Source organism: Bombina bombina, chromosome 2, assembly GCF_027579735.1.
Source record: "Bombina bombina isolate aBomBom1 chromosome 2, aBomBom1.pri, whole genome shotgun sequence".
Lineage (NCBI taxonomy): Eukaryota > Metazoa > Chordata > Amphibia > Anura > Bombinatoridae > Bombina > Bombina bombina.
In genome coordinates this window covers 1083425153-1083448102 of record NC_069500.1, presented here as the reverse complement: position 1 = coordinate 1083448102, position 22950 = coordinate 1083425153, and the positions used below count along the sequence as shown (strand labels likewise).

The 22950-nt window shown below is 39.0% G+C and overlaps 1 protein-coding gene across 1 annotated transcript in view; it reads left to right on the top strand.

Annotated features, from left to right (window-relative positions):
* ZNF827 (zinc finger protein 827) overlaps positions 1-22950 on the top strand; it is a 577489-nt gene that overhangs the window by 150027 nt on the left and 404512 nt on the right. Inside the window, exons 3-4 of the mRNA XM_053703710.1 lie at positions 6126-6298; positions 8958-9411. Of these exons, the coding sequence (XP_053559685.1) occupies positions 6126-6298; positions 8958-9411 (627 nt within the window). The remainder of the gene's footprint in view (positions 1-6125; positions 6299-8957; positions 9412-22950) is intronic.

Genomic DNA, 22950 nt, shown 5'->3' with positions numbered 1-22950 from the left:
TATCAGGTAAGCATAAATTATGTTTTTCCATTGTTCTCTCTATGTATTGAGCTTTAGTTTTTCAAACAAATATAAGATAAGGAAGCAAGTGTGTGTACACAAAGTGATAACATAATGAGATCTGATATTACCTGAAGCTCAACACATTGCAATAGACTGTGGTTTAAAAGCACAAAACCAGCTACTTCATATACACAAATAAACCTGAAAATGCAATTTCTCATACATTTTATACTCTGCAGCTGGTATAACAAGTGGAAATCCTTCTGATACAATCAGCAGTGCTAATTTCACATCTGAGTCATGTGACTAACTCTGCTGATCTGATCTGCTCCTCTCAAAACCAGCAGTGCTCTGTGGGTACAGAGCGGTACTTCTACTGTGTGTTTAATCCCTTTGCTGGGGTTAACCACACAGTTGAGCAGGGTTGATAGTCTTATAATGACATACTCTAGTGAATTAGAGCATGTCATTTATTTTTACTTTTATGGCCCTTTAATCATTATGGCTCAGCATGTTTCACCTCTAATTGCCACCAAAGTTCTAAATATGAACTACTTGTTAGGAGCGTGCATCAAAAACCAAATGCGCAAAGAAGTGTTTTTGTAAAAATAATAATTTTCCTTCATAGCTGTAAGACTGGACAATAAAAACAATTTTTTTTATTAAAAAATAACTTGTATTCATTATGAATGTACTTGAGGATTTAATGAATACAAAGTGAGTTAGGATGTTAAAGCATAAATAAAGGTCAGCGGTGACATCTTTTTTTATAAAGGTCATCTATTTAACAAGAATACTTATGGACAACATTAAATATGTCACTGTGCATATTATACACATTGCCTAAATACTCCAATATCATTAATTATGTTACGTGGAACAAATCTCTTCTTTCTAAGCTTCCTTGCCCTTATTTATTCTGCATGAAGAATTTATTCTTAAAAAATTAAACTTAAATGTATCTTTAAGTTTTAAACAACTTCAATTTAATTCTATGATAAATTTTGTTCACTTAGTATGCTTTCTTTAAGGGAAAGTCTAGTAAAAAATAAACGTTTATGATTCAGATAGGGAATGTCATTTTAAACAACTTTCCAATTTACTTTTAGCATCAATTTTGCTTTGTTCTCTTGGTATTCTTAATTGAAACCACAACTAGAAGGTATTAGTTCATGTGTATCATATAGATAACATTGTGCTCATGCCCGTGGAGTTACTTATGAGAGGGCACTGATTGGCTATAATGCAAGTCTGTCAAAAGAACTGAAATAAGGGGGCAGTCTGCAGAGTCTTAGATACAAGGTAATCGAAGAGATAAACCTATAACTATGCTGGTTATGCAAAACTGGAGAATGGGTAATAAAGGGATTATCTATCTTTTAAAATAATAAAGATTCTGGTGTAGATTCTGTCCCTTTAAAGTGAAGTTCAATTTTACCTCTCTGCTCATCACCCCTTTAAACATTAACAGCTCAATAGCACAGTCGCTAAGTTTGTTTTCCAAATAAATGTAATAAACAAGTAAAAATTTAATTTAAAGTATACCGTTTTTTCTCACTCTTACTCCTCCCCCGGTCCACTTCCTTATTTGGCTGCAATGACGTATGTAGCGTAAGAAGAAGCTGAAATCTTCTCTACAAAGCGCGTGCACAACAAGCGCTTCGATATGCGCATGCGTATTACGGCTTCATTTGCGCATGCGTTTACAATTTCAGTCCGTCTTTGATTTTATGTATATATGATAGCGTGAACGAGCATTGTGATTAGGATGACACACGGTTGAATACGCATGCGCAATAGTGGATGATGACGAACGAAAAAAGGGGCAGGACGCCACGGGGTAAGTAAAGTGATAGGTGAGGACTGTAGGAAAAACTGTCAATCAAAAAGTAAGAAATGTCGGGCGGACAATTGAAGCAATACCGAAGGTAAATATATATTAAAATTTAAAGCGACAAGATTAGTATTAGGAAAAATGATGAATGAACATTATACTATTTTCAAAAATAAATGTCAAAAATGTTAACTATAGAGGCGGACTTGAACTTCACTTTAAAGAGTAATCCTATGTGAGTTTAGGAGCATGCACGTGTCTTTATCCATCTGCCAGCAATGTTTGCAACATTGTTTATAGCAATTTTATACATAGTTCCAAACACTGATGCCATAGACTGCTAACAACACGTGCACGCTCCTGAGCTCCTATACAGCCTATAAAGATTTACTCTTTAACAAATTATACCAAGGGAACAAAGCAAATTTGATTGGAAAGTTGTAAACTTGCATGCTCTGTCTGAATCATGAAAGTTTAATTTCGACTTTAACGTCTTTTTATTAGTGCATTAATCTGTAGAACTACGTATAGGGTGGCCACATAAAGACACTATAATATTTGCATTCTTTTTAAACTTATTTTGTTTTCAGTTCTTTATTTACAGATTTATTCTGATTAGAGAAAAAAAAATAAAACAAAATTATTGTCTCTAACTCTTATTTATGAGGTCACCAGCAATTTTACCTGCACTGCTGCTATAATAAATACAAACCACAATGTTTCCAATGTTGTACACAATGCACACACTTCAACAAGTACCAGACACCTAATCATTTGTGGCCTCACAGTTTTTTTCACCCAAGTATTTCTTATTTCACTGCCTGCCCTGTATCGCTAAGCAAGGCTGCCTCACACTTCAAAGGAGCCTTGTGGAATTGTCAAGAGACGGTGGTAGTGGTGAAGGGGGGGGCATAGGGAGCAGGGAATCACTGCTCATCCGTTTGGGTTCTGCTCTTGCTCACTTGTGTTGCGCCTACTGCTGGGCATGAAGTCATGCACAACACCATAGTTTAACCCCATTGGTTGCCTGTGGTGGACAACACTGTTAATTGCGTGGTTGCTAGTAACATAAGTGACAGTTTAACCCCATTGTTGCTAGTAACGCATACAAAAACATACAAAATAGATATTTTACTGCTTCATTTCCTGAAACACAAACAGCAATAATTTAACGTTATGAATGTTTAAATACACATGCAGCGTGATTTAATCCTTGAATTCCACAAACTTGATGTAAACTACTGGAACCCAAACACTATTTATATGGAGGTATGGTCACTAATGGGGTATATGGCTGAGACCCGCATTACATTATACTCACACTAGATAAAGTTAAGACCTCAAAATCAAGATAGAACATAAGTGTAGAAGACACAAGTAAAAAAGGGGCGCCACATAGGGTAATCATGTAAAGTACACATATGTGAAATTTAGAGAAGAAAAGGTCTCGCACTTTATGATGAAACCAAAAACAATGGTGCAATAAGCGCAGGCTGGTACTCCGTCTCCAGCTAACTGGCACTCCAGTAAACTGCTCCCTGTATAAAGTGTACTGCAACAGGCTGTCTTCTGTATGCTGTTGCCTTCAACAAACGTCCAGCTGGTAATAAAGCATTGGGTTCTACAAGAGAGAGACTCAAACCATGCATACTAAATGCATATTAGATAATAACTACACAAAGATGATAGCTCTGGTTTTTCTTTGTGCCTTCTAGAATATCTGCTATAGTTGCCTATACGATTGTAAGTGGAGCAGCCTGAGCATGAAATTCTTTTAGTAGTGGACTTCACTCTTATATAATCAAACATACTATTTATTTTAGTTGTTTTTATCCTTTGATTATTTTTTATTGCATTATTGTTAATATTATTGTTTTGTGCCCCCTATAATCTACTCATTAAAGCGTAGTTTCATTTTGTTATAGATCATAATTGCGTTATATGACATAGGATATTTGGTATTATTAATCTATTAATTTATTTTAAATACTACACAAATTTACAAACGTGGTACAAACATACATGCTTAATTTCCTAGTGGAATTGCTTATTTTCAGTAACAAATCTAATCTAATTATTGTTTAGGGCCATGGAAAAATACCTGGAGGGTTGGAGGTGTCCTGTGGACTGTAAATTTGCCAGACATTATCTACCCCATTTATAAACAGTACAATAAAGCAGCAGTGTTGTAACATTTTGATTTGTCATCATAACAGACTTTTAGCAGGGATGCTACCTTTTGATTAGTCATTAAGCACTAGCAGTAGTGTATATACCCTATTGATAGCCAATTCAACCACTTGCTTGCCCCTTTACCTAGACTTGACAATTGAATGTGATAGTGCACATTAAACAGTGAAGGAGAGGAGTGACTTTTGAGGCCTGAGATTTACTGGACTTTTCTCAGGGTTGTAGAGAGATTCGGTTTTGTAAGTACCCTGACACCCTGCATTTTATCTGATTGTGGATTAACTTCTTGTACACAGTAAAATACATGTATTACTTAACAAATCTCGGAAGCCACAACTCCTCCTCACCTTTTGGGTTATTCTAACTATGTGCCAGTCTCATTTTGGATATCTGAAACTGTTCTTTTTTCCATGGTAGCTGGTGGGAACTTACACTATGAAATAATATATGACCTTTTTAATGCACTGATTATTTTCTGCGTAATATTCTATTTGTTTTAATTGTAAGCTATATTCTGCTCATTTGAAGCACTGTAATTGGGACATACTAAATGAAGTTGCACATAGGCAGTTACCTGCTCTATAACCTCGGCTGTTTCACTGATGATGTCTGAATCCCTGATTTCACTCCTTGCTTTGACAAACCATTGCAAAAGCTTTGCACATCCTATTTTATTGAAGTTTGGCTTAGTGTAAGATATGAGTTTGTTTTGTCCCTAAGCAGCCTTGTATTACCTTCTGTATTGTTGCAAAGGGAGTTTATAGCAAACACCCAAGGAACTGTGAGATTGCATCAATTTTTTTAAATGAAAATATTCTAAACCTTATTTAACTCAAGTAATTGCATGTTTTATTCTCTACTCTCACTAGTGTTATATATTTTATTTCTTGATTACACATAGTGCTGTGTTGTAATGTTTCAGTTTGGCATTTGTTCTACCATTCCATTGTTTCTACAGAATGAGTGTAACATCTGAATATTGAATGATAGCATCGGATTATTGAATGCAACATTCAAAGACTGAATATAACATTTGAACATTTAATGTACTATTTGCATATTACATCTGCATGTTGAGTCTAATGAACTTGCACTGAAATCTATGAGAATCAACACCTGGATGTTAATATTTGAATGTTTTGTTCGATATATTCAAGTGTTACATTTGATAAAAGGAAAAGTAATCAGCCTTTACAAAAGCAAATGTTTGGCAAACATTAAACATCAATTTAAAATGTTTTTAACGTTCATTATTTTATTAAGTGAGCCAAAAGATAGACCCATCCCTAATATTCTACACAAGCTTGGTATTAAGATAGGATAACAGAATATATAATATTGCGAAATTTGATTAGTGTTTTTATGTTGCACTCAGGTTTAAAGAAGGGAATTTAATTTCTGCTGCATAAATAAACCAACAGTAAAGTCAAAATTGAACTTTCATTATTCAGACACAGCATGCAGATTTAAACAATTGTCCAGGTTATTTTTATTATCAAATTTGTTCTGTTCCCTTAGTATCCTTTGTTGAAAAACATACATAGGTAAACTCAGGAGCAGCAAAGAACTGCATGAAAGCTAGTTAGTAATTGGTGGCTGCACATATATGCCTCTTGTCATTGGCTCACCAGATTTGTTCAACTGACTCCTGAGCCTAATCTTCAGCAAAGTATACTGAGAGAGAAAAAAGCAATTTTTGATATTGGAAGTAAATTGGAACGTTGTTTAAAATTGCATGCTCTTTCCAAATCATGAAAGATTATTTTTGAGTTTTCTGTTCCTTTTATATTGTCATTAAATTGTTTTTTATGACACACAATTGCAAGCATTGTTTAAATTGGTAAGTTTAAAATGGAAAAAAACAGGATATCAATGATAATAGCTGTGTGCAAAGATGTATCTGTGTTTCTGTAATTGGTTTCTCTACCCCAAACTTCCCTGACAATGTGTGTGTTTGGATGTGTGTTTATAATGTTATATATAATAATAATAATAAAACAACAAAGGACATCATTAACTTTTTTTTCTCTCCATTTGCTTTCTTCCTCTCTTTTTCATTCCCTATGTTTTTGTTTTTATCTGTGTCTTATATGGAAAGCCCCAGAAGAAGAAGGTGGGAAACCTTTTCAGTGCCCTATTTGTGGATTAGTGATAAAAAGAAAGAGTTACTGGAAAAGGCACATGGTGATTCACACAGGTTTAAAAAGCCACCAGTGTCCACTGTGTCCATTTCGTTGTGCCCGCAAGGACAATCTGAAATCGCACATGAAGGTAAGTTTAGAATTCTCAGCCTAGAAAACTGCTAAAAATTGCTGCTCAGAATGTTTCTGTTCTCTGATAAAGCTACAATTGCACATTAATTTCCTTCCTACTATGGAAATTGTTCCATCACTTAATGCTTCTCTGTTGTTGCTAAAAATGTTGCTGTATATTGTTTCAGCTTTGCACTTTATAGTATTGAGTTAATAATACAGGTGGAGTTAATGGGACCTAGATGTTATACCTTTAAAGGGTCATGAAACCCAAAATATTTATTTCATGATTTAGGAAGAACATACAATTTTAAACAACTTTTAAACAATCGGTATATATATGTAGCCACCAATCAGCAGCCAGAACCTAGGTTGTTTGCTGTTCCTGAACTTTCCTAGATAAACCTTTCAGCGAAGGAAGCAAATTAAATAATAGAAGTAAATTGGAAAGTTGTTTAAAATTGTATGCACTGTCTAAATCATGAATGTCTAATTATGACTTTACTGTCCGTTTAAATTACATGAATCAATGATACATTACTCACAATGATTAAAGATTATGATGTTTCAACAAAAACAAAACATTTTGCAAGCTGATTTGTTAAGATAGATTAGACGACTGTATATTTATTTTTAACAATTAGTATCACAATGTCGCCAATGATGCAAGTGAAAATACATACAGCATGTAAATGTATATATATATATATATATATATATATATATATATATATATATATATATATATACTGTATATATATCAAAACAAGTATTGTAGGGCAGGGGTGGCAAATATATGGCCACTTCTGGGTTTACACTACCCTGCTTAGTTAATAGGCTGGAATTTCAGTACTTAATAAATTATTAAAAATAATATTATTATTTTCATATATCAGTGGTAGATATCAGCCATTAGGAAATCCAAAAGAAAAATATTAATGTCCCTTTAAAATTAAGTAAAAATCTACCATGGACTTTTTTCACAAATTGGAGCGCACATTCTTAAAAAGAAGAATCACCACCCCTCTTGTAGGATAAGTGTAGCAAAATATGAAGATGCAAAATATATGCACAGGAAGCAGTATATTCCAGGTGTATTTACAAATGGGTAAGGCTAAATAAAACTTCAAGGCACTGTACATATTGTGGAAAATGTAAACAATTGGTATTCTCAGTAGAACGCATGGACTCGTAGTTAACTGCATTACTAATTTTTGTAAGCAGTATGGCTTACCAATAATACAAAGGATACATAGAGGGTTAGTAAGCACATAATAAAATAACGGAATGATTACTGAGGCTGAAGTACATATTATAGCATTAGGCCAATGGCCATCATGATGAAACAAACCTTTTATAATGACCTTGAGCAGTCTGCACTCAGTTGAAATATGATTTAGGCAGACTGCCCTTCAACCTTCTAGGGTAATCTATCAAATAGATACTGGGTAGGCAGCGATTTTAAACTGTGGTGACTTTGCATACTAAAAAACAACAAAAGTGTATCTGTGATAAATAGATTATTAGAGTTCACACTAGAGAGTGTTAAAACTTTTTTTTCACAAAAAAAGAAAACATATTTTGAAGAAAGCAATACACTCTAGAAAGTAAAATGTATTGTTGGAAACAAATTTAAGTGGAGACAAATTTTGTGTAAACTGTCCCTTTAATGTCCTAAAGTCTGGCATCATCTTAGGCCCGTAGTTAAGTACATTTCCATCCCTTGTGAAGCTTACACTGCTGCTGGAAGCTGCAATAAATCTGGTGATGGTGTCAAAGTGAGAAAGCATTTCTTTATTAAAAATCTATGTACCCATCAGTGATATAAAGATAGTTTCATACTCCACAATCAGCGAATAACCTTTTACACGTCAGAAGGACTCTAGGTGAAACAGGAGGTTTGTGTTTAAGGTCCAGATCAGGTAAACTGCAAATAATGTTATAAATCAATCTGAAACGTTATTAAATATCATTCTTAACCCCTTCAGGATGGACAAAAAAAGCCAAAGTTTTGCGGGGTTAATGCACGGGCAGGCAGCGCAAACTACCGCTCCACTTGCAATCTAGCCCTTAATGTTTTGTTTTGGCTGTGCTTTCCTTTACATTGCCTTCTTTTATATATTTTAACTGGATTTAACCAATGCTAAGTTTTTTAAAAATTTGCCAGAGAGTGCAGTGAGTACACACATTTGAATTCAGCATTTAGAATATCCTTATTTTTTATCTCTAATATAATTAATCCTCTCTCACTTTGTTACCAAAGTTTAATTAAGCTATGACTTATAATAGAAATGTAAAGGCAAAACATAATGATTTTAATTTAAAGAGACAAGAAAACCTCTCTTTGTACCAGCCCTTGGGTATTGTTGCAGAATATGTTTCACTTTCTAAATATATAATAAAATGATACCCCAAATATGGGAAGTGCACCTAATTGTAGTCTGTCTGGACTCATGGTTTGTTTATAACAGATATATATATTAGCGCTGCGGAATCTGTTGGCGCTCTACAAATAACCAATAATAAAATAATATATCAAACTACTTTTGAAGCGCCTTGGTATTCATGGCTAAATTGTTTTAAATATAATTAATTTCCCTTGAGAATCGTAAGGGAAACTATTATATGCAGATGAAAAGGAAAATATGATCCATGCTATCTTTTCTTCCTGAATCCAGGTCCATCAGCATCAGGACAGAGGGGAAACCTTTCAGTGCCAGCTCTGCCCTTTTACCTCCTCTCGCCATTTCAGCCTGAAACTTCACATGCGATGTCATCAACACTTCCTCAGGGCAGGGGCAAAGGTGAAAGAAGAGTCTAATGAAATAGACATTAAAGACTCCAATTTTAATAATTCTTTGGGGAGCCAGGATGAGAAGAATGCTTCTCCTGCACATGGAACCCTTCTTTCAGATGCCTTGAACCATATTAGCCCAATAGCTATTAAGGAAGAGCCTACAGAGATTGATAGTTCATCTATGGTGTCCTTTACAGTTAAAAACACTGACAGACCTAACAGTACCAGCAGCGTGAAGCTAAAAGACAGCTCGGATTTTCTTACTTGCCCATCCTCCCTTTTCAGCCAGGACATTTCTGTCAAGATGGCTTCTGACTTTCTGATGAAGTTATCAGGTATGCCTCATTTTATCACAATTTAATTGTTGATAAGAATCTTAAGTTTTTTTTCCTGCTCGGTAGCTAACCTAATTATGTTTCTCTTGAATAACTTTTATGTTATATCACAACTTAGTATATACATTTCCATATGCAATTTGTTAAAGGACCACTCAATGCATAGAATTACATAATTAACAAGTACATAATAAAAAGACAATGCAATAGCACTTATTTCAAATAAGCAGTAGATTTTTTTTTTCTCTGAGAAATTTATTTTTTTCTCCCTTTATCCGGCCCCCTGTGTCATGTAACAGACATCAGCCAATCATACTAGTATACATAAACGTGGATGGAAGGCACCAACATTAGTAAAGAAATACCTCCCTCGATTTTAGTAATATTATATTATGTGCCAGAAGTAATATGTTACTTTTTTTTTGACTGTTTTAATAGCAGTGACTTTCTGGTTCTATGATTTATAATAATAAAACACCAGTACCAGATTTTTCTGCTGAGGTCCAGAGAATATTCTCCATAGCTGTACTATGAACACATATTTTTTAAACAGTATCTCTCAAACCCATTGTACAGCAGCATGACATTAGGCCCTGCTTAGGTCCTGCCCATACGGCCTGTAAAATGGGGCAACCTCCTGTGAGTCAACTGAATTCCACATTTATGGGTTGGCCACAGCTTGTCAGTCTGTAGCCGAGTTGAGTCTCTCCGTACCAGCAACCTGTTCATGGATGATTATCCAAACTAGTTTTCTCTTACATGGTGTATCCAGTCCACGGATTCATCCTTACTTGTGGGATATTCTCATTCCCTACAGGAAGTGCAAAGAGAGCAAACAGCAGAGCTGTCCATATAGCTCCCCCTCAGGCTCCGCCCCCACAGTCATTCTCTTTGCAGCTCTAACAAGTAGCATCTCCACGGGAGTGTGAAGGGAATGTGGTGTTAGATTTGTAGTTTTTATTTCTTAATCAAAAGTTTGTTATTTTAAAATAGTGCCGGTTTGTACTATTTACTCTGAGGCAGAAAGTGAAGAAGATTTCTGCTGAGAGGAAAACGATTTTAGCATGTTGTAACTAAAATCCATTGCTGTTCCCACGCAGGACTGTTGAGTACCAGAAAACTTCAGTTGGGGGGAACATTTTGCAGGCTTAACTGCTTTAAGGTATGTTTCAGTCAATTTTTTTCTAGTCAGGACTTAGTAATGCTAGAAGACTGACAAGAATCCCCATGTGGGAAAGGTAAGCCATATTCTAAGACTTAGTATAGAAGGAAGGCTTATTGGAAGGGCTCAAAACACTGGTGGACACTGTTAAGGGGCAATCGATTATTTTTTAACATAAATCTGACTTTAATACAAGTTTTATTAAATTTGAAACACTCTTTTGGGGTTTATTCCGCATGGCATATTTTTAGACACCTATTTTGGCTTGGGAAGGCCCCACAACTCCAGAGTGAAGATGGAGGGGGCCTGAATTTCGCGCCTCAGTTGCGCAGTTGATTTTACAGACAGCTTCATGAAGATCCATGTGAAGGGTCCAAAGATTACTTGAGGACTTCAGATAGGCTTATTTTCGATCAAAACTAATCCCCAAGGAAGGTAGGGCAACAGCAAGGCTGTGGCATGGTTAATTTGCTCCGGTTTGGGCAGTAGGGGGTTAATTTACTTGAAATTTACTGTGCAATAATTTCAAGGCATTAGGATCATATGGTAAAAATTTCATAAAGATTGGATGATTTTTGGAGGTTTAGTAAAAAAGTGTGCACTTTTTATTATTTAAAGGCACAGTACCGTTTTTTCAAAAATTGTATGTTACTGTATTTGAGTGCTGTCTAAGTCTGTTTAACATGTCTGAGCCTACAGATAGACCTTGTTCTATGTGTTTAATAGCCATGCCGGTACCCCCCTTTACATTTGTGTTTAAAGTGTGCTAAGGTATCTAAACATTTTAAAGACCATGCAGTGACACTTAAAAATGTAGCCCAAGATGATTCTTTAACGGAAGGTAACGAGGATAGTCCTTCTTCCTCTCCCCATGTGTCGACACCAGTTACGCCTGCGCAAGCGATGTCTAGTACCTCTAGCGCATTGACCCCTATTATATTACAACAATTAGCAGCAGTCATGCATAATTCCCTTGCGGCATTTCTATCCAAACTGCCAGTTTTTCCTAAAAAGTGTGATAGCTCAGTTTTAAGAACAGAGGATGAGCAATCAGAAGTTTTGGATGATTTATCTGTTGTACCCTCACAACCCTCTGAAGTGGCAGTGAGGGATGTACTGTCTGAGGGAGAAATTTCTGACACAGGAAAAATTTCTCAGCGGGGAGAATCAGATTCCTTAGCGTTTAAATTTAAGCTGGAACACCTCCGCGTACTGCTTAAGGAGGTTTTAGCTACGCTGGTTGATTGTGACCCCATGGTGGTCCCAGAAAAATTGTGTAAAATGGACAAGTTTCTAGAAGTCCCTGTATACACTGATGCGTTTCCGATCCCGAAGAGGGTGGCGGATATTGTGACTAGGGAGTGGGAGAGACCAGTTGTACCTTTTGTCCCCCCCCCTATCTTTAAGAAAATGTTCCCCATAACTGACCCCAGGCGGGACGCGTGGCATACGGTCCCTAAGGTAGAGGGAGCAGTTTCAACACTAGCCAAGCGCACAACCATACCAGTAGAAGGTTTGCTAAAGAAAATATTTGTTCAACAAGGTTTCCTTCTTCAACCGATTGCTTGCATTATTCCTGTAACTACTGCAGCGGCTTTTTGGTTTGAGGCGCTGGAGGAGTCGCTCCAGAGGGAGACTTCATATGACGAAATCATGGATAGAATTCATGCTCTAAAGCTGGCTAATTCTTTTATCACAGATGCCGCTTTACAATTAGCTAAGTTAGCGGCGAGAAATTCTGGTTTTGCCATTATGGCGCGAAGAGCGCTTTGGCTCAAATCGTGGTCGGCTGACGTGTCGTCCAAAACAAAATTACTAAATATTCCTTTCAAGGGAAAGACCCTATTCGGCCCCGAGTTGAAAGAAATTATTTCGGATATCACTGGGGGAAAGGGCCACGCCCTCCCGCAAGATAGACCATTTAAGGTCAAAAACAAGGCTAATTTTCGCTCCTTTCGCAACTTCAGGAGTGGACCTGCTTCAACCTCTGCAACCGCAAAGCAAGAGGGTAACACTTCCCAGTCCAAAGCAACCTGGACGCCTTTGCAGGGCTGGAACAAGGGTAAACAGGCCAAGAAGCCTGCTGCTGCTACCAAGACAGCATGAAAGGGTAGCCCCCGATCCGGGACCGGATCTATTAGGGGGCAGACTTTCTCTCTTTGCTCAGGCTTGGGCGAGAGATGTTCCAGATCCCTGGGCATTAGAAATCGTTGCTCAGGGGTATCTTCTAGAATCCAAGGACTCTCCTCCAAGGGGAAGGTTCCACATTTCTCGTTTGTCTTCAGACCAGACAAAGAAACAGGCGTTCTTACGCTGTGTAGAAGATCTTCTAAAGATGGGAGTGAATCACCCAGTTCCAATTGTAGATCAAGGACTGGGCTTTTACTCAAACCTGTTTGTAGTTCCCAAAAAGGAAGGAACTTTCAGGCCAATCCTGGATTAAAAATTTTTACCAAATTCCTCAGAGTTCCAACATTTAAAATGGAAACCATTCGGACAATCTTACCGATGATCCAGGAAGGTCAATATATGACTACCGTGGATTTAAAGGATGTGTACCTTCATATTCCTATCCACAAAGATCACCATCAGTTCCTAAGGTTCGCCTTTCTGGACAAGCATTACCAGTTTGTGGCCCTTCCTTTCGGGTTGGCCACTGCTCCAAGAATTTTCACAAAGTTGCTAGGGTCCCTTTTGGCGGTACTAAGACCGCGGGGCATTGCAGTAGCACCTTACCTGGACGACATCTTAATTCAGGCGTCGTCTTTTCAAAGAGCCAAAGCTCATACAGAAATCGTTCTGGCCTTTCTAAGGTCTCACGGGTGGAAGGTGAACGTCGAAAAAAGTTCTCTGTTCCCGCTCACAAGGGTTCCCTTCCTGGGAACTCTAATAGACTCGGTAGAAATGAAAATATTTCTGACGGCGGTCAGGAAGTTAAAGCTTTTAACTACTTGCCGAGTTCTTCATTCCATTCCTCGGCCTTCTGTAGCTCAGTGCATGGAGGTAATCGGATTAATGGTTGCGGCAATGGACGTTGTCCCCTTTGCCCGAATTCATCTCAAACCACTGCAACTGTGCATGCTCAAACAGTGGAATGGGGATTATGCAGATTTGTCTCCTCAAATACAACTGGACCAGAAAACCAGAGATTCTCTTCTCTGGTGGTTGTCTCAGGATCACCTGTCTCAGGGAATATGTTTCTGCAGACCGGTGTGGATCATTGTCACGACCGATGCCAGTCTGTTAGGCTGGGGTGCGGTCTGGGACTCCCTGAAAGCTCAGGGCCTATGGTCTCGGGAAGAATCTCTTCTACCTATAAACATTTTGGAACTGAGAGCGATATTCAACACGCTCCAGGCATGGCCTCAACTAGCGGCGGCCAAATTCATCAGATTTCAGTCGGACAACATCACGACTGTAGCATACATCAATCATCAGGGAGGAACAAAGAGTTCCCTAGAGATGAAGGAAGTAACCAAGATCATCAAATGGGCGGAGGATCACTCCTGCCATCTATCTGCAATTCACATCCCAGGAGTAGACAACTGGGAGGCGTATTTTCTGAGTCGTCAGACTTTTCACACGGGGGAGTGGGAACTCCACCCGGAGGGTTTTGCTCAGCTGACCCAGCTATGGGGCATTCCAGAGTTGGATCTGATGGCGTCCCGTCAGAACACCAAACTTCCCCTTTACGTATCCAGGTCCAGGGACCCCAAGGCGGCATTGATAGATGCTCTAGTAGCGCCTTGGTCCTTCAATCTGGCTTATGTCTTTCCACCGTTTTCCCTTCTCCCTCGGCTGGTAGCCAGAATCAAACAGGAGACGGCTTCGGTAATTTTGATAACGCCTGCGTAGCCACGCAGGACTTGGTATGCAGACATAGTGGACATGTCATCTGTTACACCATGGACACTGCCATCGAGGCAGGATCTTCTAATACAGGGTCCATTCAAGCATCCAAATCTAGTTTCTCTGCAACTGACTGCTTGGAGATTGAACGCTTAATTCTATCTAAGCGTGGGTTCTCTGAATCAGTTATAGATACTCTGATCCAGGCTAGAAAGCCTGTCACCTGGAAAATTTACCATAAAATATGGCGGAAATATCTTTATTGGTGTGAATACAAGGGTTACTCGTGGAGTAAGATTAGGATTCCCAGGATATTGTCTTTTCTCCAAGAAGGATTGGAGAAAGGGTTGTCAGCTAGTTCCTTAAAGGGACAGATATCTGCTCTGTCTATCCTGTTACACAAGCGTCTGGCAGAAGTACCAGACGTTCAAGCGTTTGCACAGGCTTTAGTCAGAATCAAGCCTGTCTATAAACCTGTGGCTCCTCCATGGAGTCTAAATTTACTTCTTTCAGTTCTTTAAGGGGTTCCGTTCGAACCTTTACATTCCATAGATATTAAGTTATTATCTTGGAAAGTTTTGTTTTTGGTAGCTATTTCTTCTGCTCGAAGAGTTTCAGAATTGTCTGCTTTGCAGTGTAATTCACCCTATCTGGTGTTCCATGCAGATAAGGTTGTTTTGCGTACCAAACCTGGTTTCCTTCCGAAAGTGTTTTCTAATAAGAATATTAACCAGGAAATCATTGTTCCTTCTCTGTGTCCTAATCCAGTTTCTAAGAAGGAACGACTATTACACAATCTCGATGTGGTTCGTGCTTTAAAATTCTATTTAAAAGCAACCAAAGATTTCAGACAAACATCATACTTGTTTGTTGTCTATTCTGGCAAGAGGAGAGGTCAAAAAGCGAATGCTACCTCTCTTTCCTTCTGGCTGAAAAGCATCATCATCTTTGGCATATGAGACTGCTGGACAGCAGCCTCCTGAACGAATTACAGCTCATTCCACCAGAGCTGTGGCTTCCACATGGGCTTTCAAGAATGAGGCTTCTGTAGAACAGATTTGTAAGGCAGCGACTTGGTCTTCACTGCATACTTTTGCCAAATTTTACAAATTCAATACTTTTGCTTCTTCGGAGGCTATTTTTGGGAGAAAGGTTTTGCAAGCAGTGGTGCCTTCGGTTTAGGTTACCTGACTTGTTCCCTCCCTTCATCCGTGTCCTAAAGCTTTGGTATTGGTATCCCATAAGTAAGGATGAATCCGTGGACTGGATACACCATGTAAGAGAAAACAGAATTTATGCTTACCTGATAAATTACTTTCTCTTACGGTGTATCCAGTCCAATGCCCGCCCTGGCAATTAAGTCAGGTTCAAATTTATTTTTATAAAACTACAGTCACCACTGCACCCTATGGTTTCTCCTTTTTCTCCTAACCGTCGGTCGAATGACTGGGGGGGCGGAGCCTGAGGGGGAGCTATATGGAAAGCTCTGATGTGTGCTCTCTTTGCACTTCCTGTAGGGAATGAGAATATCCCACAAGTAAGGATGAATCCGTGGACTGGATACACCGTAAGAGAAAGTAATTTATCAGGTAAGCATAAATTCTGTTTTCCATTCCAAGTCTCGCTCTCTAGTGCAGATTAGATTTTTATGCTCTCTTTGTCAGTATTTGTTTTGTCTAAATCTGCAAGGGCGGTTTTTCATTGGTAAATTAGGCAGCTGTCTAAGAGCACCTTCTCGAAGACAGCAGAGTTTTTACTGTACACATGCATAACCATGCACAATTAAATTGTTTCAGTATTATTCCTGTAATGAAGCACATGCACAATTTTTACGCTTCACTCTATAAAAGGTGCTGGAGGCATTAAGAAGATTTCTGAATTAGAATGTAGTGTCCGGAGGAAAATTTCTTAATATTATATTGCAGTTAAAGGGATATGAACCCCATTTTTCATGATGCATATGAAGCATACAGTTAAAAAGAACTTTGTAATTTAATTCTATTATCAAATTTGATTTGTTCTTTTGGAATCCTTTGTTGAAAAGCAAACCTAATTAGGCTCAGAAGCTGAAAGCTAGCTGCTGATTGGTGGCTGCACATATATTCCTGTTGTCATTAGCTTACCATCTTTACTTAGCTCCCAGTAGTGCATTGCTTCTCCTTCTATAAAGGATATCAAGAGAATAAAGCAAGATTCATAATAAAAGTAAATTAGAAAGTTGTATGCTGTATCTGAATATTGGGGAAAACATTTGGGTTTCATGTCCCTTTTATAAAAATCATGCCCTTAAGTTGTCAAAATTCCTGCATTTATGTTTTTTCCATAAAGGGAATTCGCCACATTATATGCTTCCTGTCATGTGCATGTTTAGGACATTTCAGTATAATTCCTGGTGCTTTTTTATGTTATGGGCCTTAAAGGGACATGAAACCCAAAACTTTTCTTTCATGATTTAGACAGAGCACACAAATTTAAACAACTTTCTAATGTACTTCTTTTATCTTATTTGCTTCTTTACCTTTGTATACTTTGTTTAAAATTATATCTAGATAGGCTCAGAAGCTGGGAGCTAGCTACTGATTGGTGGCGGCACACATATGCCTCTTGTGATTGGCTTACCAATGTGTTCAGCTAGTTCCCAGTAATGCATTGCTACTTCTTCAAGAAAGGATTCTAAAAGAATGAAGCAAAATTGGTAATAGAAGTACATTGAAAAGTTGTTTACATATGTATGCTCTATCTGAATCATGAAAGAAAAAAAATTGTGTTTAATGTCCCTTTAAGTTGGAATTTATATTTATAGCAGTTTTCTACTTTCTACTAACTGGGCTTAAAGAATTTGCTGTTATGATCATCCTACATGGGTGAAATGTATTTATATGTAGGGTCTGTGTGTGTTAAAAGACAAGAATTGTTTATGGCAGACTAGTAATAAGTGACTAGAGACTCAGTTTGAGTGTATAGTAATATACTAGTATACAATGTCTCATCTATTGGTGTTTGTGTGTATTTTGACTATGTATAAATGTATATAACAATAAGTAAACCCTCTACCATAATGCTCCAGCTATAAAACTGTTATCTACCAGATGCTACACCTCTAGTGTTCTGATAATATATAAATATAAAAGCATTAAACCTTAATTTGTGCTGAGAGATGTACAATCCTATGTCTTAATAAACATTACATCATCACACTGGAAACATTCAGCTGTGAACTGAATAAAATAACTAATTCTCAGTATTAAAAAAACAATATCTGTGGCTATTGTTCATTCACTATGAAAATGTTACTCAACCTATTCCTGAGGTTATGTTACCCTTCTCCCGATCCTCTCTCAACAGCTACTGCCCCCATCCATTACTTGCCCCTTTTCTTTGTTTCCCTCCTGCAGCTCCAAACTTTAATTTTGACATAGATAGCTGATTGTCATGCTCATGGGAGCGGGTTCAGGGGTTTGGAGTTCATTTGAGGTGGTGTCAGATTTAAGGCCATCTTGTGCTCTAAAAGGGGCCAGAGGAATAGACTTCTTAGTGGAACTACCATTTTTTTTGGCATGATTGGATACACAGGTAGACAAAGCAAGTTTTGTTAAATGTGGAATCAGGAGAAGTACCCCCTCTAGGACCAGAAACAGGAGTACCCACTTTAGGTGCAGGAACTGGAGTGTCTACTTTAGGGAGCTGAGGACAGGAATGCCCACTCTAAGGCTGAGACTGGAGTGCCCACTTTAAGGCCAAGACTGGAAAAAGATAAAGATGCTTGGCAAACACCCTCTGCAGGGCTCGGGTACTGAAGCAGGATAGCGGTGCTTGACAGATGCCCTCTGCATAGCTTTAGAATTACATAATTAACAAGTACATAATAAAAAGAAAATGCAATAGCACTTATTTCAAATAAGCCGTAGATTTTTTTTTCTCTCTTTATCCGGCCCCCTGTGTCATGTGACAGACATCAGCCAATCAGACTAGTATACATATACCCTGTGGTCTTGTGCATATGCTCATTAGGATCTTGTTCCCCAGAAAGTGTGAATATAAAGAGACTGAGCAAAATTTTATAATGGAAGTAAATTGGAAAGTGTCTTAAAACTGCATGCGCTTTCTGGCCCCTATTTATCAAGGTCTGGCGGATCTGATCCGACAGTGCGGATCAGGTCCGCCAGACCTCGCTGAATACGGGGAGCAATACGCTCGTCGTATTCAGCATTGCACCAGCAGCTCACAAGAGCTGCTGGTGCAACGCCGCCCCCTGCAGACTCGCGGGCCAATGGGCCGCCAGCAAGGGGGTGTCAATCAACCCGATCGTACTCGATCGGGTTGATTTCCGGCTCGCCAGAAACACGGGGCATCGAGCTCCATTCGGAGCTTGATACATATTCCCCTTTGAATCATAAAAGTTTATTTCTTCTACTAGATACGACGAGTCCACGGATTTATCCTTACTTGTGGGATATTATCCTCCTGCTAACAAAAAGTGGCAAAGAGCACCACAGCAGAGCTGTCTATATAGCTCCTCCCTTGACTCCACCCCCGAGTCATTCTCTTGCCTATACTAAGTAATAGGAAGAGGTAAAGTGAAAGAGGTGTTAATATAATAGTTTTTATTTTCTTCAAGCAAGACTTTTTTATTTTAAATGGTACCGGTGAGTGCTATTTTTCCTCAGGCAGCAGATGGATGAAGATTCCTGCCTGGAGGCTGGTGATCTTAGCAGTTGTCACTAAGATCCAGAGAAGTTCCAACAGAATGGCTGAGGAGTACTTGAGAAGCGTCAGTGTGGGGAACATTTTTTCATGCTACAAGCATTGAGATATGTTCAGTCATTTTTTCTGGAGAGACTGTGGTATTTCAGAACTGGCTGACATAGTTCCCATAAGGGAAGGGGTAAGCAGTAATCCTACTTGTACATAGAAGGGGTATTACTGGAACCTGTATATTATGGGCTTGATACTGGTAAAATAATGTTTTGTTGGCAAAACGGTTTTTATTAGGGGCAACTTAAAGGGACACTCAATCAAAATTAAACTTTCATTATTCAGATAGAGCATGCTATTTTAAACAACTTTCCAATTTACTTCCATTAACTAAATGTGCAGTCTTTTTATATTTAAACTTTTTGAGTCACCAGCTCCTACTGAGCATGTGCAAGCATATGTGTGTATGCATTTGTGAATGGCTGATGGCTGTCACATGGTACGTGTATGCATTTGTGATTGGCTGATGACTGTCACATGGTACAGGAGGAGTGGAAAAAGACATAACTTTTAAAATTGTTAGAAAAAAAATCTACTATTCATTTGAAGTTCAGACTAAGTGCTATTGCATTGTCTTGTTATCTTGCATTTGTTGATTATGCAAATCTACTGTGTTGACTGGTCCTTTAACGTTTTTATATGTAAACGTTTTTATGGCTGATGGCAATGGAGGGTTTCACATGGCTTACATATATTAGATGGGTAATATGAAAGACCCACATGGCTAGTGTTCTAGACCGGTTTACAGCAGTTTTTACTAGGCAGAGAGACATCAATGTAGATGGGCGGGGCCTATTTTCACGCCTCAGATGCGCAGTTGAAATGCTTATGAAGGCAGCAAGCTCCAGCTCCGGTGGGCCTAAGTTGAGGATTTAGCCTAAACGAAGGAGATAGTGTGAATTACAGACCCCTGAGGGAAGGTAGGCGCCACAGCAGAGCTGTGGCAAGGTGCAGGGGATTGCTATATTTTCTCTTACTTGGTGTATTCAGTCCACGGATTCATCCTTACTTTTGGGATATTCTCAATCCCTACAGGAAGTGGCAAAGAGAGCACACAGCAAAGCTGTCCATATAGCTCCCCTCAGGCTCCGCCCCCCCAGTCATTCTCTTTGCCGCTCTAACAAGTAGCATCTCCACGGGGGTGGTAAAGAGTATGTGGTGTTAGATTTGTAGTTTTATTTCTTCAATCAAGAGTTTGTTATTTTAAAATAGTGCCGGTTTGTACTATTTACTCTGAGGCAGAACAGTGATGAAGATTTCTGCTGAGAGGAATATGATTTTATCACCAGTAACTAAAATCCATTGCTGTTCTCACACAGGACTGTTGAATACCAGAGAACTTCAGTTGGGGGGAACAGTTTGCAGGCTTAACTGCTTAAGGTATGCTCAGTCAATTTTTTCTAACAAGACCTGGTAATGCTAGAAGACTGATAGAAATCCCCATGTGGAAAGGTAAGCCATTTTCTGAGACTCAGTATAGAAGGATGGCTTAGTTTACAGGGCTTAAAGCACTGGTGGACACTGTTATGGGTAAAATCGATTATTTTTTAATATAATCTGATGTTTGCACAAGTGTTTATCATGTTTGGAACACTTTTTAGGGGTTTTATACGCCTGGCATAATTTTAGACACCTATTTTGGCTTAGGAAGGCCTCACAACTCCGGAGTGAGGAGGGAGAGGGCCTAATTTTCGCGCCTCAGTTGCGCAGTTCTTTTACAAGATAGCTTCATGCAGCTTCACATGTAGAGTCCAGAGACGGCAGGAGGACTACAGGGAGGCTTATTTTTGTTCCACAACTAATCCCCAAGGAAGGTAGTGTGTTAAACTGGTGGCCAGCTTCCATTTGCTCCGGTTTGGGCAATAAGGGGTTAATTGGCTTGAAACTTGGTGTGCAATCTTTTCAAAGCATTAGGATCATATGGTGTAAATTTCATAAAGATCGGATGTTTTTTGGAGATTTGGTAAAAAAGTGTATGCTTTTTATTATTTAAAGGCACAGTAACGTTTTTTCAAAAAGTGTATTTTTCTGTATTTGAGTGCTATCTAAGTCTGTCTAACATGTCTGAGCCTGCTGATAGACCTTGTTCTATGTGTTTAAAAGCCATGGCGGTACCCCCATTGCATTTGTGTTTAAAGTGTGCTAAGGTATCTAAACATTTTAATGACCATGCATTGACACTTAAAAATGTAGCCCAAGATGATTCTTTGACGGAAGGTAATGAGGATAGTCCTCCTTCCTCTACCCATGTGTCGACACCAGTTACGCCCGCGCAAGCGTTGCCTAGTACCTCTAGCGCATTGGCCCCTATTACTTTACAACAATTAGCAGCAGTAATGGATAATTCCCTTGCCGCATTTTTATCCAAACTGCCTATTTTTCCAAAAAAGCGCGATAGCTCAGTTTTAAATACAGAGGATGAGCAATCTGAAGCTTTGGATAATTTATCTGTAGTACCCTCACAAAACTCAGAAGTAGCAGTGAGGGACGGTCTGTCTGAGGGAGGAATTTCTGACACAGGAAAAGTTTCTCAGCAGGCAGAGTCAGATTCCTTAGCGTTTAAATTTAAGCTCGAACACCTCCACGTCCTGCTCAAGGAGGTTTTAGCTACGCTGGATGATTGTGACCCCATGGTGGTCCCTGAAAAATTGTGTAAAGGACAGGTTTTTAGAGGTCCCTGTATACACTGAGGCATTTCCGATCCCAAAGAGGGTGGCGGATATTGTGACTAAGGAGTGGGAGAGACCAGGTGTACCGTTTGTTCCCCCACCTATCTTTAAGAAACTGTTCCCCATAAATGACCCCAGGCGGGACGCGTGGCAGACGGTCCCCAAGGTAGAGGGGCTGTTTCAACACTTGCTAAACGTACATCTATACCAATAGAGGACAGTTGTGCTTTCAAAGATCCTATGGATAAAAAAAATAAAATTGGAAGGTTTGCTGAAGAAAAACTTTGTTCAGCAAGGTTTTCTTCTTCAACCAATTGCCTGCATTATTCCGGCGGCTTTTTGGTTCGAGGCCCTGGAGGAGTCGCTCCAGAGGGAGACTTCATATGATGAGGTCATGGATAGAATTCATACTCTAAAGCTGGCTAATTCTTTTATCACTGATGCCGCTCTCAAATTAGCTAAGCTAGCGGCGAAAAATTCAGGTTTTGCCATCATGGAGCGAAGAGTGCTTTGGCTCAAATCGTGGTCGGCTGATGTGTCGTCCAAAACGAAACTGTTAAATATTCCCTTCAAGGGGAAAGCCCTATTTGGCCCAGAGCCGAAAGAAATTATTTCAGATATCACTGGGGGCAAGGGCCATGCCCTGCCACAAGATAGGCTGTTTAAGGCCAAAAACAAGGCTAATTTTTGCTCCTTTCGCAACTTCAGGAGCGGACCTACCACAACCTCTGCTGCCGCAAAGCAAGATAAAGCTTCCCAGCCCAAAGCAACTTGGAAACCCCTGCAGGGCTGGAATAAGGGCAAACAGGCCAAGAAGCCTGCTCCTGCTACCAGGACAGCATGAATGGGTAGCCCCCGATCCGGGATCGGATCGAGTAGGGGGCAGACTTTCTCTCTTCGCTCAGGCTTGGGCAAGAGATGTTCCAGATCCCTGGGCATTAGAAATAGTTGCTCAGGGGTACCTTCTAGAATTCAAGGATTCTCCCCCAAGGGGAAGGTTCCACATTTCTTATTCGTCTTCAGACCAAATAAAGAAACAGGAGTTCTTACGCTGGATTTAAAAATTCTAAACAAATTCCTCAAAGATGGAAACCATTCGGACAA